At 38.0% G+C, this 15,252-nt stretch overlaps 3 protein-coding genes across 6 annotated transcripts in view; 1 reads left to right on the top strand and 2 right to left on the bottom strand.

Annotated features, from left to right (window-relative positions):
• LOC126747584 (uncharacterized) overlaps positions 1–15,252 on the bottom strand; it is a 45,656-nt gene that overhangs the window by 12,645 nt on the left and 17,759 nt on the right. The window lies entirely within an intron of this gene.
• Positions 1,124–15,252, top strand: part of LOC126747582 (calexcitin-2) — a 28,367-nt gene continuing 14,238 nt past the window's right edge. The window contains exon 1 of one of the 3 annotated variants that reach the window (XM_050456318.1): positions 1,124–1,265. The gene's annotated coding sequence lies outside the window, so the exon portion shown is untranslated. The remainder of the gene's footprint in view (positions 1,266–15,252) is intronic. The other 2 variants (XM_050456316.1, XM_050456317.1) reach the window with 2 other exon arrangements.
• On the bottom strand, positions 10,410–11,732 carry LOC126747581 (leucine carboxyl methyltransferase 1). Its single transcript, XM_050456315.1, has one exon. It carries the CDS (start codon positions 11,568–11,570, stop codon positions 10,638–10,640), a length of 933 nt encoding a protein of 310 aa, XP_050312272.1. The 5' UTR covers positions 11,571–11,732; the 3' UTR covers positions 10,410–10,637.

Genomic DNA, 15,252 nt, shown 5'->3' with positions numbered 1-15,252 from the left:
GAAATATATATATTTTTTTCTAAACTGGGAGAATTACCCATCGGTCTCCTAGGGGAATCTGGAGTAAAATCGAACTATCTAGAACTCAATTTATTGCACCAAAAAAAGACGTTTTCTGAAGAATCACCCGCTCTTAGGGGAACCTGGAGTAAATCGAGACCACCCATCTCAGTCCCTGGTATCTTTTCTTCTTGGTCCATTCTCCTAAAAAAGACGTGAAATGAGGAAAATTGCTTTTTCTTCCGAGGCTTTCCTGCTTAGATCCATTCTTTGAAAAAATGGGAAATAATTTAATTCTTAATTGTAAAAAAGTTGCCTCAGTTAAAGTTTGGAGAATGACCCATAGGCCCAGTAATGGAAAATCATAATAAAAATTGATTATTAGCATATAAAGGAAAATCTTATTAAAGGAACATGGAAAAATCGTTGGAAACTTGAATTTTTTCCCTCCTAATTTTGGAGAATGACCCATGGGACCAATAATGGAAAATCGAGTTTAAAATTAATGGAAATTCAATGATGTTGATATATGAAAGAAATCCTTATTAAAGGAACTTAGAAATATAATTTTTTTTTTTCTAAACTGGGAGAATTACCCATCGGTCTCTTAGGGGAACCTGGAGTAAAATCGGACTATCTTTAGAACCCAATTTAGTACACCAAAAGGGCTGTTTTCTGAAGAATCACCCGCTCTTAGGGGAACCTGGAGTAAAACGAGACCACCCATCTCAGTCCTGGTATCTTTTCTTCTAGGTCCATTCTCTGAAAAAAGACGTGAAATGAGGGAACTTGCTTTTTCTTTCGAGGCTTTTCTGCTTAGATCCATGCTCTGAATTAAGGTAAAAAACTAAAAAAAACAAGCAGGATCATAACCATTCGCTTGGGGCACCCTCTCTTGGAGTTAATGCAGAATTTCCACAGAAAACTATGCAAGAAAATCCATATCAAGCTCCCAATTTGTGACACGTCCAACAGATGGCCCTAACAATAGATTTATGCACAAAATGGCGACCAAACAATTGACGATTAAACGACCGCCAGAGGGCTCCGACATAAACCCCGTGGGAGAGAGAGAGGAGGGTGGGAGTGAGACGCCCGTATCACGGCGCACTTTTCGAAAAATATAAATACGGGAATTGGCGGATCGCGGAGCGCATTTAAGTGGCGAGACGCGTTTTCCGGGGAGGCGATTTCGTCTGGGAAAAGTCGTACAAAACAGTGCTCGAGTAGTCAATTGTTTTTTCTCTTAAAAGTTCTATTAGAGGGTGAGTTTGTTTTTTTTTGGTGTATTTCCCTTATATTAAAAACAAAAACAAAAGAAAATAGTCCTCCCTGCTGACTAATATTCATTCAATTGTTTTTTATTTGTTGTGGCGTTATAAAGAGATTTAGATACTAAGAAAAGGGGATTTTTTTTGGAGAATGACCCAGACAGGCCCATCAATGAATTTCAAATTAATCTATGGAGCTTAAATGTATTTCTCTACAAAACACGAGCATTTTTCAACCACTTAGTGGAGACTGGATCAGCTTTCCAGCTTGGAACCATTCTCCAAAAAAACGCTAAAAAATCAAATTCCTAATCCAGTCTTTATCATAGTCCCACTTTACCCCATCTCCCCCCAATAATTTAACGCAGCAAATGGGGCGAAGGGTTAAACAGGTGGTTCGTGACAAGAAAAAACAAACGAATTTTGGTGGAACGTGGGGTAAACGGGCATCTTTAACACGATCGCGATTTTCTCTATTTTTAACGCATCTATTTGTGCACATTGATCGCAATAATAACAAATAAATGGCGGCCCGTGTACAACTGGATAAACACCGGATCTCGGGAAAATAAATTTTTCCCGAAAACAACAAAAAACGAATTTTCATTTGTTTTCTCCCCGACGTGTGCTTTTCGATTGTTTTTTTTTGCTCCACCGAGGCCTTATTATAAAGTTTCCATATTATTAATATAGTTTCGCATTACCGGGCGTAGAAGGGCCGCAGAAGCCTTTAAGGGAGGAGGGTTTATTGAGGGAGTTCAGTTGTTTGCCCCAGTTTCCACCTTCCCTAAGAAAACGGTTAGATAGGGACGTTTGTGCCCTGGGGGTAGCAAGTCGAGTATCAGTTGTTAATAGGGGACTCTTTCCTCAATAGAGCGTCTTTTGTTTCGTGCCGTTTCGGCCAGGGGTTTTTGAGATATTTGAGTTTTAGTGGGGGAAGGTCGAGTGAAGTAAAACATCCCTTCGGGGCATTATCTGGATTTGGAGCCCGAGAACTTGGAAACTTATTTCTGGACCACTTTGCATCCTTTACAAATTTCATAGTCCAATCTTTCCTTAATCCAGAGCAGTTTACTTGATGAGTTTTTCTACGGTGGTTTTTGAGTAATTTGAGTTTTAGTGGGAGTGGGTCCAATAGGGACAAACGGTCATTGGGGTGTCAACTGGATTTGGAGCCAAACAACATGGAAATTTATTCTTGGATTACTTTGGATCCTTAATAAGTTTTATTGAGGACTCTTTCCTTAATCTAGAGCAGTTTGTTTCATGAGATTTCCTCCAGTGGTTTTTGAGTAATTTGAGTTTTAGTGGCAGTAGGTCCAATAGGGACAAACGGTCATTGGGGTGTCAACTGATTTTGGGTCAAATAACTTGGAAATTTATTTCTGGATCACTTTGGATCCTGAATAAGTTTTATTGAGGACTCTTTCCTTAATCCAGAGCAGTTTGTTTCATGAGATTTCCTCCAGTGGTTTTTGAGTAATGTGAGTTTTAGTGGGAGTGGGTCCAATAGGGACAAACGGTTCTTGGGGTGTCAACTGGATTTGGGGCCAAATAACTTGGAAATTTATTTCTGGATCACTTTGGATCCTTAATAAGTTTTATTGAGGACTTTTTCCTTAATCCAGAGCAGTATGTTTCATGAGATTTCCTCCAGTGGTTTTTGAGTAATTTAAGTTTTAGTGGGAGTGGGTCCAATAGGGACAAACGGTCCTTGGGGTGTCAACTGGATTTGGAGCCAAATAACTTGAAAATTTATTTCTGGATCACTTTGGATCATTTACAAGTTTTATAATGGACTCTCTTCTTAATCCAGATTAGTTTATTTTGTGAGATTTCCTCCAATGGTTCTTGAGTAATTTGAGTTTTAGTGGGAGTGGGTCCAATAGGGACAAACGGTCCTTAGGGTGTCAACTGGATTTGGAGCCAAATATCTTGGAAATTTTTTCCTGGATCACTTTGGTGCCTTAACAACTTTTATTGTGGACGCTTTTCTTAATCCAGAGCAGTTTGTTTCATGATATTTCCTCCAGTGGTTTTTAAGTAATTTGAGTTTTAGTGGGAGTAGTTCCAATAGGGACATACGGTTCTTGGGGTGTCAACTGGATTTGGAGCCAAATAACTTGGAAATTTATTTCTGGATCACTTTGGTGCCTTAACAACTTTTATTGAGGACTCTTTCCTTAATCCAGAGCAGTTTGTTTCGTGAGATTTCCTCCAGTGGTTTTTGAGTAATTTGAGTTTTAGTGGGAGTGGGTCCAATAGGGACAAACGGTCCTTGGGGTGTCAACTGGATTTGGAGCCAAATAACTTGGGAACTTATTCCTGGATCACTTTGGATCATTTACAAGTTTTATAATGGACTCTCTTCTTAATCCAGATTAGTTTGTTTCATGAGATTTCCTCCAGTGGTTTTTGAGTAATTTGAGTTTTAGTGGGAGTGGGTCCAATAGGGACAAACGGTCCTTGGGGTGTCAACTGGATTTGGAGGCAAATAACTTGGAAATTTATTTCTGGATCACTTTGGTGCCTTAACAACTTTTATTGTGGACGCTTTTCTTAATCTAAAGCAGTTTGTTTCATGAGATTTCCTCCAGTGGTTTTTGAGTAATTTGAGTTTTAGTGGGAGTGGGTCCAATAGGGACAAACGGTCCTTGGGGTGTCAACTGATTTTAGAGCCAAATAACATGGAAACTTATTCTTGGATCGCTTTGGATCCTTAATAAGTTTTATTGAGGACTTATTCCTTAATCCAGAGCAGTTTGTTTTATGAGATTTCCTCCAGTGGTTTTTGAGTAATTTGAGTTTTTGTGGGAATGGGTCCAATATTGACCAACTTGAGGGCGTTAACTGGATTTGGAGCCAAATAACTTGGAAATTTATTTCTGGATCACTTTGGTGCCTTAACAACTTTTATTGTGGACTCTTTCCTTAATCCAGAGCAGTGTATTTCATGAGATTTCCTCCAGTGGTTTTTGAGTAATTTGAGTTTTAGTGGGAGTGGGTCCAATAGGGACTAACAGTTCTTGGGGTGTCAACTGGATTTGGAGCCAAATAACTTGGAAATTTATTTCTGGATCACTTTGGATCCTTAACAAGTTTTATTAAGGACTTTTTCCTTAATCCAGAGCAATTTGTTTCATGAGATTTCCTCCAGTGGTTTTTGAGTAATTTGAGTTTTTGTGGGAATGGGTCTAATATGGACCAACTTGAGGGTGTTAACTGGATTTAAAGCGCAATAACTTGGATACTTATTTCTGGATCGCTTTGGATCATTAACAACTTTTATAGAGCCCTCTTTTCTTAATCCAGGGCAGTTTATTTCATTCATTTTCCTCCAGCGGTTTCCGAATAATTTGAGTTTTAGTGGGGGAAGGTCGGGTAAAGCCGAACATTCCTTCGAGGCGTTTAACTCCCATAACTTGGAAACTTATTCCCGGATCGCCTCGCACCCTTAACAACTTTTCCAGAACCCTCTTTCCTCAATCCAGCTCACTCGATTTCATCCCGTTTCCTCCGGTAGTTTTTGAGGTACGCGAGTTTTATTGATGATTTTCCCCTGATAATAAAAAAAAAAAAATTGGAAAAGTTTCCCACGCTTTCCCGGACCTTATCACGTACCAAAAAATAATTATGATCTCAAAGTTTCCCCCTGCAGGCGGCATAATAATATCTCGCTACAGTTTCCCGGGGAAACTTTCTGGGTTGGGGCGTGGGGAAACTATACGCTCGTGCCCCGGCACCCCTATGTATACGTTCGTATATGGTCTATTTTTATACCGAAAGAAAATCGGGAAATCTGGAGTCTTTTGAGGAAATTCCTCTGTACGTTTACCCTTTTACGGTAATTAAAAATCGGAGCGGTTTATATATATATATTACGTGGGTTTGGCGCCAAAAAGAAAATCCCTATTTAAATATTTGATGACGTCAATCGCGATTATGGGCCTTGTAAAACTCTAATTGGGGGGGGGGGATTAGACGCAATTCGGGATTAAAAAATTGTTTTTCTTCAGGCTTAATTAAGATAAACGCGATTGGGTAATCGTTCGTTTATTGCAGCAGGTTCATTTTTCATTTGTTTGGCCTTCGGAACTTTTCGCGTCAGCACCTTCGGACTCTTTAGGCCCAAAAGGGCTAAGGGAATTTATTAGTTAGACGAGGGATTTGTGTGGAGCTGATTTGTCAACCTATAGCAATTTATTTCATCGTTTTTCCTCCAGTGGTTTTTGAGTAATTCGAGTTTTAGTGAGGGAAGGTCGGATAAAATCAAGCATAAGGGGTCAACTGGACTTTGGAGCTGGATAACTGGGAATCTTATTCCTGGATCGCTTTACACCCTTAACATTTCTTATAGTGGGCTCTACCATTAATCCAACGCACTTTATTTTACAAAATTTCCTCCAGTGGTTTTTGAGTAATTTGATTTTTAGTGATGAAAGGTCCAATTGAACGTTTGTTGGGGGTCAACTGGACTTGGACTCAAATAAATTATAAAGTTCTTCTTGGATCGCTTTGCTTCATTAACATTATCTATAGGGGCCTCTTCTCTTAATCCATTACACTTTATTTCACAAATTTTCCGCCATTGGTTTTTGAGTAATTTGAATTTTAGTGGGACAAGGTCCAGCTGAACGTCCCTTGGGGGTCAACTGCACTTGGACTCAAATAACTTGTAAAGTTCTTCTTGGATCGCTTTGCTTCATTAACATTATCTATAGAGGCCTCTTCTCTTAATCCATTACACTTTATTTCACAAATTTTCCGCCAGTGGTTTTTGAGTAATTTCAATTTTAGTGGGACAAGGTCCAGCCGAACGTCCCTTGGGGTTCAACTGCACTTGGACTCAAATAACTCGGAAAATTCTTCCTGGATCGCTTTGCTTCCTTAACATTATTTATAGCTGCCTCTTTTCTTTATCTATTCCTCTTTGTTTGACAAATTTTCCGCCAGTGGTTTTTAAATAATTTGAATTTTAGTGGGAGAAGGTCCAGCCGAACGTCCCTTGGGGGTCAACTGCACTTGGACTTAAATAACTCGGAAAATTCTTCCTGGATCGCTTTGCTTCATTAACATTATTTATAGCGACTTCTTTCCTTAATCTATTCCTCTTTATTTCACAAACTTTCCGCTAGTGGTTTTTGAGTAATTTGAATTTTAGTGGGAGAAGGTCCAGCCGAACGTCCCTTGGGGGTCAACTGGACTTGGACTCAAATAACTTGTAAAGTTCTTCTTGGATCGCTTTGCTTCATTAACATTATCTATAGGAGCCTCTTCTCTCAAGCTATTACACTTTATTTAACAAATTTTCCGCCAGTGGTTTTTGAGTAATTTGAATTTTAGTGGGAGAAGGTCCAGCCGAACGTCCCTTGGGGGTCAACTGCACTTGGACTCAAATAACTCGGAAAATTCTTCCTGGATCGTTTTGCTTCGTTAACATTATCTATAGGGGCCTCTTCTCTCAATCCATTACCATTTATTTCACAAATTTTCCGCCAGCGGTTTTTGAGAAATTCCGGTTTTAATGGTGCCAGGTCAAAAACTTTTTCACGTTAAATTAAGTGAGTCGCCACAACTAGACAATAATACGTGGAACGTCAAGGAAATCGGGGAAATTAATTAATGAAAACACGTGTTATTTATTTATTGTCCCGAAGTCGCATTCTTATATGCTCAAGCAGCTGTTGAACTAATTGTATCGTGGCCCAGGTCCAACTTGGATTAATTGTATCACGAACCATTACAAGTGCATTTTCCTCGTTCATTTGTTTTCTATCGTCAATTTTCTCGATTTAAATTCTGCCGGGGGTGAGGAGGAGGAGGAGGAACCACCACATCATCCATCCATGGGCAGTACGACATAAATTATAACCCCGGAAACTCGACTCCGGGGGATGTTCCGGGTAAAACGCGGAATAAATCTGGACCGGGGAAAATTGGGCCAATTAGGAGGCAGGAAGTTTCATATTCCGCGTAGTTGAATCTAGGGCCTTTAGGGGCAATTTCTCTTGTCAATTATTGATTCTAGAGAGGACGAAAGTTTTTCTTCTTTGTTGTACTTGGGAGGCGGATAACTGGAAAACTTCTTCCTAGACCGCTTTGGAGCCTTAACAAGTTTTATAGCGGGCTCTTTTCAGAATCCAGAGCAGTTTGTTTCATTCATTTTCCTCCAGTGGTTTTTTAGAAATTTGAGTTTTAGTGGGGGAAGGTCCAGCCAAAGGTTCCCCAGGGGGTCAACTGCACTTGGAGCCAAATAACTTGGAAACTTATTCCTAAATCGCTTTGTACCTTTAACATTTTTCATAATAATCCCTTCCATTAATTCAACGCAATTTGTTTCGTGCGATTTCCTCCAGTGGTTTTTGAGTAAATTGAGTTTTAGTGGGGGAAGGTCCAGCCAAAGGTGCCTTAGGGGGTCAACTGGACTTGGAGCCAAGTAACTTGGAAACTTATTTTTAAATCGCTTTGCACCTTTAACATTTTTCATAATAATCCCTTCCATTAATCCAACGCAATTTGTTTCGTGCGATTTCCTCCAGTGGTTTTTGAGTAATTTGAGTTTAAGTGAGGGAAGGTCCAGTCAAAAGTCCCTTGGGATGGCTTAGAATTTTTCCACCACTGGTTTCTGAGTAATCCCACTTTTTACCCCCTTAAAAGATGACATTTCTTTCAATGTAACAAGAAACTGGAACGATCCAGTAAAATGCCGTGGAAAGCCACATAAACCCTCCTCCGCCCGGATGGATGATTGAAGCAATAAAAGCAGCAAATGTCGCAATAAAACCTTTACGAATCTTAATCGTTTTTATCAGTTTCTTTTCTTATTTTATTGAGGGTGAGGGGGAGAGAGGGACAGGACACCGTGGGATAATTTATCCATTAAACCCCCCTCACCCCACCCCGGAAAGTTACATTTTCAGGTTTTATTGCCTCTGGCTTGTTCCCCCACTTGGGGGGGTGGAACGTTTTTCGATTGTTTCATATCAGATCCAATTGATGCCTTAGGGCCTTGAATGATCTTCTACCAGGTGTACTTAAGGGTTGTTGAGGGTTGGGGTGGTCCCGATTTACTCCCCTTTCCCCGATTTTTTTCCCATTAAGCTACATTAAATTAAAATCATAAACGTGCATTTCCAATAATGGAATTGAACAAAGGGAGGAACGTTAAATTTGGGTTTTAATTGCATGCCCGGCGTATGTGAGGCCCGAAATGGATTTAATTAAGTTGTCGATATGTTTGTGGATTTTTTAAAAGTAATTTTCGAATATTTTGAACGTTTTAGCCCTTTTGAACTTTTTTTGACTGTCTCAATTTTTAGGGTTGATTTCATCATGCTATAATGAGTTTTAAGTAAATTGGTGCAATAGGTATCTATTGAATTTATTAGGAGAGTCTGTATTCCAATTTTCAACCCTTTAACCTTCATGGTTCCTGAGATACAGCCACTGGGTTCCTGGGAAATTTGCAATTTTTTTTCCAACTTTGAAATTCCATTTCTCCATTAATAATTTTTTTTGGAAAAAAAGCTGAAATAGGTGTCTAATGAATTTATTAGAAGAGTCTGTATTCCAATTTTCAACTCTCTAACCCTCGTGGTTCCAGAGATACAGCCATTGGGTTCCTGGAAAATTTTCATTTTTTTTTCCAACTTTGAAATTCCATATCTACATTAATAATTTTTTTTTTTAAAAAGCTGAAATAGGTGTCTAATGAATTTATTAGAAGAGTCTGTATTCCAATTTTCAACTCTCTAACCCTCATGGTTCCAGAGATACAGCTATTGGGTTTCTGGAAAATTTTCATTTTTTTTTCCAACTTTGAAATTCCATTTCTCCATTAATAATTTTTTTTTTGAAAAAAAGCTGAAATAGGTGTCTAATGAAATTATTAGAAGAGTCTGTATTCCAATTTTCAACTCTCTAACCCTCATGGTTCCAGAGATACAGCCATTGTGTTCCTGGAAAATTTTCATTTTTTTTTTCAACTTTGAAATTCTATTTCTCCATTAATAATTTTTTTTGAAAAAAAGCTGAAATAGGTGTCTAATAAAATTATTAGAAGAGTCTGTATTTCAATTTTCAACTCTCTAACCCTCATGGTTCCAGAGATACAGCTATTGGGTTTCTGGAAAATTTTCATTTTTTTTTCCAACTTTGAAATTCCATTTCTCCATTAATAATTTTTTTTTGAAAAAAAGCTGAAATAGGTGTCTAATGAAATTATTAGAAGAGTCTGTATTCCAATTTTCAACTCTCTAACCCTCATGGTTCCAGAGATACAGCCATTGGGTTCCTGGAAAATTTTCATTTTTTTTTCCAACTTTGAATTTCCATATCTCCATTAATATTTTTTTTTGGAAAAAATGCTGAAATAGGTGTCTAATGAATTAATTAGAAGAGTCTGTATTCCAATTTTCAACTCTCTAACCCTCATGGTTCCAGAGATACAGCCATTGGGCTCCTGGGAATTTTTCAATTTTTTTTCCAACTTTGAAATTCCATTTCTCCATTAATAATTTTTTTTTTTAAAAAAAGCTGAAATAGGTGTCTAATGAAATTATTAGAAGAGTCTGTATTCCAATTTTCAACTCTCTAACCCTCATGGTTCCGGAGATACAGCCATTGGGTTCTTGGGAAATTTAAATTTTTTTTCAATTTTGAAATTCCATATCTCGAGTAATAATTTTTTTTTGAAAAAATGCTGAAATAGGTGTCTAATGAATTTATTGGAGGAATCTGTATTCCAATTTTCAACTCTCTACCCTTCATGGTTCCTGAGATACAGCCATTGGGTTCCTGGGAAATTTTAATTTTTTTTTCAACTTTGAAATTCCATATCTCCATTAATAATTTTTTTTTTAAAAAGATGAAATAGGTGTCTAATGAATTTATTAGAAGAGTCTGTATTCCAATTTTCAACTCTCTAACCTTCTTGGTTCCTGAGATACAGGCATTGGGTTCCTGGAAAATTTTCATTTTTTTTTCAACTTTGAAATTCCATATCTCCATTAATAATTTTTTTTGGAAAAAAAGCTGAAATAGGTGTCTAATGAATTTATTGGAAGAATCTGTATTCCAATTTTCAACCCTCTAACCTTCATGGTTCCTGAGCAACAGCCCTAAGGCAAAAAAACCCCATTTCCTAGACAAACCTTACTTTATTACACAAAAATTAGTACATATATCACACCGATAATAATAATAATAATAATAATAATAATAATGATAAATGGTGAGGAAGGGGGGCAGCGGGGAGAGGAGGAGGAGGACGAGGAGTGGTGGCACCAAGTACTCAGGCGATGAGCTACTACTCTACACGATGATCATCAAAAATATCACAGTCAACAACCCGGCACCTCACCCCCATCAATTCAACTCAAAATCCCCGTACTCCTCCCCCATGTACCCGATACAGATGCAGTAGTGCTGAAACAGTTGAAGCAGCAGCTCCTGCTCGTCCAGAAACTCGATCTTCTCGATCCGGTCGCGTTCTTTCGGGTCCAGGGAGTGATACACCTCGACCATATCCCAGGCCTTGGCCCCAGTCCATCCGCTATCCAGAAACCGTCCCCTCTGGCTCTCCAGACTCTTACAGTAACTTAAACCGGACAGGAAACAGCCCCTGGCCCTCAAGTTAGCCGCCATGATGTTCCCAAAGGTGTCGTTCATGTGGCACATCTCGTAATTAATAAAGAGTGCTCGACTGAAGGTGCTCGAGAGCCACTTGAGCAACCTGCTGGCCCAGTCGCTCTCGATATAAACCAAAACGCACTCGGCCAAAAACAGGGTGGGCTTATCGAACCGGATATCCGCCTGGGTCAACTTCTCTTGCAGCTGCTTGATCTGCCTCAGGTCCACCCCGAGACAGTGGAAGTTCCCCGAGTGCATGTCGGTGCTGCTGTACTTCACCTCGCCGTCCTGCTGATAAATCCGATCGAGCAGCGGTTTGTTCTTCTTGATCGTGTAACATTTCTTCGCCGTGACCGTGGGAAAATCGAGTTCGACGTAGCAGGAGATCGCGACCCCTTCGTCCTTCAGACGCCAGTAGAGGGTGTCGAAACCGGCCCCGAAGTTCACCACTTGGGCGTTGCTGCCCGCCCTATTGATGAACTTTTGCACGAAGGTGTCGACGCCCTTCACGCGGGCGTAGTACCCCCGGTTGATCTCGGGGGCCCTTTTTTCCATGTGGCGCACGAAGTACGAGATGTAGTTGTCGGTCCAGTAGCCGAGTTGGACCGCGCCCCTTTTGCATTCGGACGCGTCGTCGTTGGTCGCCATCACGGCCCCCTCGTCGCCCATTTTTTTTTTCTCACACACACACACACGCTTTGCTTTTGTTTTTCTTAAAAAATACACACGCACTAACGGGGATGATTTTGTTTTGATCAATGCTGTCAAGTGTCAAGGCGATCAGCTGTTTGTTGCCGTTGACAATTGACAACGACGTCACGTTTCAGAGGTTTATTCGCCGAATTATGCGGGAATGAGAGGGATGGAGGCATGTGGGAGCGCGTGCGGCTCGGGACTGTCTCCTGTTCGGTGTTTTCGGGGGTTTTAAGGCTCCCCGTGCCGGAGTAGGATCGATAATGCCTTCGCTATCGGTGTTTGTGGGTAGGCGACCTGCTATGCACTATTGAGGGAACCCAATGGCTGTATCTCTGGAACCATGAGGGTTAGAGAGTTGAAAATTGGAATACAGACTCTTCTAATAAATTCATTGGACACCTATTTCAGCATTTTTTCCAAAAAAAATTATTAATGGAGATATGGAATTTCAAAATTGGAAAAAAATTTGAAAATTTCCTAGGAACCCAATGGCTGTATCTCAGGAACCATGAGGGTTAGAGAGTTGAAAATTGGAATACAGATTCTTCTAATAAATTCATTAGACACCTATTTCAGCGTTTTTCCCAAAAAAAAATATTAATGGAGATATGGAATTTCAAACTTAGAAAAAAAAATGAAAATGTCCCAGGAACCCAATGGCTGTATCTCAGGAACCATGAGGGTTAGAGAGTTGAAAATTGGAATACAGACTCTTCTAATAAATTCATTAGACACCTATTTCAGCTTTTTTTCCAAAAAAAATTATTACTGGAGATATGGAATTTCAAAGTTGGAAAAAAAAATGAAAATTTCCCAGGAACCCAATGGCTGTAGCTCTGGAACCATGAGGGTTAGAGAGTTGAAAATTGGAATACAGATTCTTCTAATGAATTCATTAGACACCTATTTCAGCATTTTTTCCAAAAAAAATTATTAATGGAGATATGGAATTTCAAAGTTGAAAAAAAAATGAAAATTTCCCAGGAACCCAGTGGCTGTATCTCAGGAACCATGAAGGTTAGAGAGTTGAAAATTGGAATACAGACTCTTCTAATAAATTCATTAGACACCTGTTTCAGCGTTTTTTCCAAAAAAAATTATTAATGGAGAAATGGAATTTCAAAGTTGGAAAAAAAATGAAAATTTCCCAGGAACCCAATGGCTGTATCTCTGGAACCGTGAGGGTTAGACAGTTGAAAATTGGAATACAGACTCTTCTAATGAATTCATTAGAAACCTATTTGAGCGTTTTTTCCAAAAAAAATTATTAATGGAGATATGGAATTTCAAAGTTGGAAAAAAAATTGAAAATTTCCCAGGAACCCAATGGCTGTATCTCTGGAACCGTGAGGGTTAGACAGTTGAAAATTGGAATATAGATTCTTCTAATAAATTCATTAGACACCTATTTGAGCGTTTTTTCCAAAAAAAATTATTAATGGAGATATGGAATTTCAAAGTTGGAAAAAAAAATTAAAATTTCCCAGGAACCCAATGGCTGTATCTCAGGAACCAAAAAGGTTAGAGAGTTGAAAATTGGAATACAGACTCTTCTAATAAATTCATTAGACACCTATTTGAGCGTTTTTTCCAAAAAAAATTATTAATGGAGATATGGAAATTCAAAGTTGGAAAAAAAAATTAAAATTTCCCAGGAACCCAATGGCTGTATCTCAAGAACCATGAGGGTTAGAGAGTTGAAAATTGGAATATAGATTCTTCTAATAAATTCATTAGACACCTACTTCAGCGTTTTTTCCAAAAAAAATTATTAATGGAGATATGGAATTTCAAAGTTGGAAAAAAAATTGAAAATTTCCCAGGAACCCAATGGCTGTATCTCAAGAACCATGAGGGTTAGAGAGTTGAAAATTGGAATATAGATTCTTCTAATAAATTCATTAGACACCTATTTCAGCGTTTTTTCCAAAAAAAATTATTAATGGAGATATGGAATTTCAAAGTTGGAAAAAAAAATTAAAATTTCCCAGGAACCCAATGGCTGTATCTCTGGAACCGTGAGGGTTAGACAGTTGAAAATTGGAATACAGACTCTTCTAATGAATTCATTAGACACCTATTTGAGCGTTTTTTCCAAAAAAAATTATTAATGGAGATATGGAAATTCAAAGTTGGAAAAAAAAATTAAAATTTCCCAGGAACCCAATGGCTGTATCTCAAGAACCATGAGGGTTAGAGAGTTGAAAATTGGAATATAGATTCTTCTAATAAATTCATTAGACACCTACTTCAGCGTTTTTTCCAAAAAAAATTATTAATGGAGATATGGAATTTCAAAGTTGGAAAAAAAATTGAAAATTTCCCAGGAACCCAATGGCTGTATCTCAAGAACCATGAGGGTTAGAGAGTTGAAAATTGGAATATAGATTCTTCTAATAAATTCATTAGACACCTATTTCAGCGTTTTTTCCAAAAAAAATTATTAATGGAGATATGGAATTTCAAAGTTGGAAAAAAAAATTAAAATTTCCCAGGAACCCAATGGCTGTATCTCTGGAACCGTGAGGGTTAGACAGTTGAAAATTGGAATACAGACTCTTCTAATGAATTTATTAGACACCTATTTGAGCGTTTTTTCCAAAAAAAATTATTAATGGAGATATGGAATTTCAAAGTTGGAAAAAAAATTGAAAATTTCCCAGGAACCCAATGGCTGTATCTCTGGAACCGTGAGGGTTAGACAGTTGAAAATTGGAATATAGATTCTTCTAATAAATTCATTAGACACCTATTTGAGCGTTTTTTCCAAAAAAAATTATTAATGGAGATATAGAATTTCAAAGTTGGAAAAAAAAAATTGAAAAATTCCCAGGAACCCAATGGCTGTATCTCTGGAACCGTGAGGGTTAGAGAGTTGAAAATTGGAATACAGACTCTTCTAATGAATTCATTAGACACCTATTTGAGCGTTTTTTCCAAAAAAAATTATTAATTGAGATATGGAATTTCAAAGTTGGAAAAAAAAATTAAAATTTCCCAGGAACCCAATGGCTGTATCTCTGGAACCATGAGGGTTAGAGAGTTGAAAATTGGAATATAGATTCTTCTAATAAATTCATTAGACACCTATTTGAGCGTTTTTTCCAAAAAAAATTATTAATGGAGATATGGAATTTCAAAGTTGGAAAAAAAAATTAAAATTTCCCAGGAACCCAATGGCTGTATCTCTGGAACCATGAGGGTTAGAGAGTTGAAAATTGGAATACAGACTCTTCTAATGAATTTATTAGACACCTATTTGAGCGTTTTTTCCAAAAAAAATTATTAATGGAGATATGGAATTTCAAAGTTGGAAAAAAAATTGAAAATTTCCCAGGAACCCAATGGCTGTATCTCTGGAACCGTGAGGGTTAGACAGTTGAAAATTGGAATATAGATTCTTCTAATAAATTCATTAGACACCTATTTGAGCGTTTTTTCCAAAAAAAATTATTAATGGAGATATAGAATTTCAAAGTTGGAAAAAAAAAATTGAAAAATTCCCAGGAACCCAATGGCTGTATCTCTGGAACCGTGAGGGTTAGAGAGTTGAAAATTGGAATACAGACTCTTCTAATGAATTCATTAGACACCTATTTGAGCGTTTTTTCCAAAAAAAATTATTAATTGAGATATGGAATTTCAAAGTTGGAAA

This window comes from Anthonomus grandis, chromosome 19, assembly GCF_022605725.1.
Source record: "Anthonomus grandis grandis chromosome 19, icAntGran1.3, whole genome shotgun sequence".
Classification (NCBI taxonomy): Eukaryota; Metazoa; Arthropoda; class Insecta; order Coleoptera; family Curculionidae; genus Anthonomus; species Anthonomus grandis.
The sequence above is the reverse complement of the archived record's forward strand: the minus strand, read 5'-3'. Positions and strand labels throughout refer to the sequence as shown.

Coding starts and splice junctions, on each gene's coding strand:
- LOC126747581 (XM_050456315.1), bottom strand. CDS start 11,570: ATGGGCGACGAGGGGGCCGTGATGGCGACCAACGACGACGCGTCCGAA.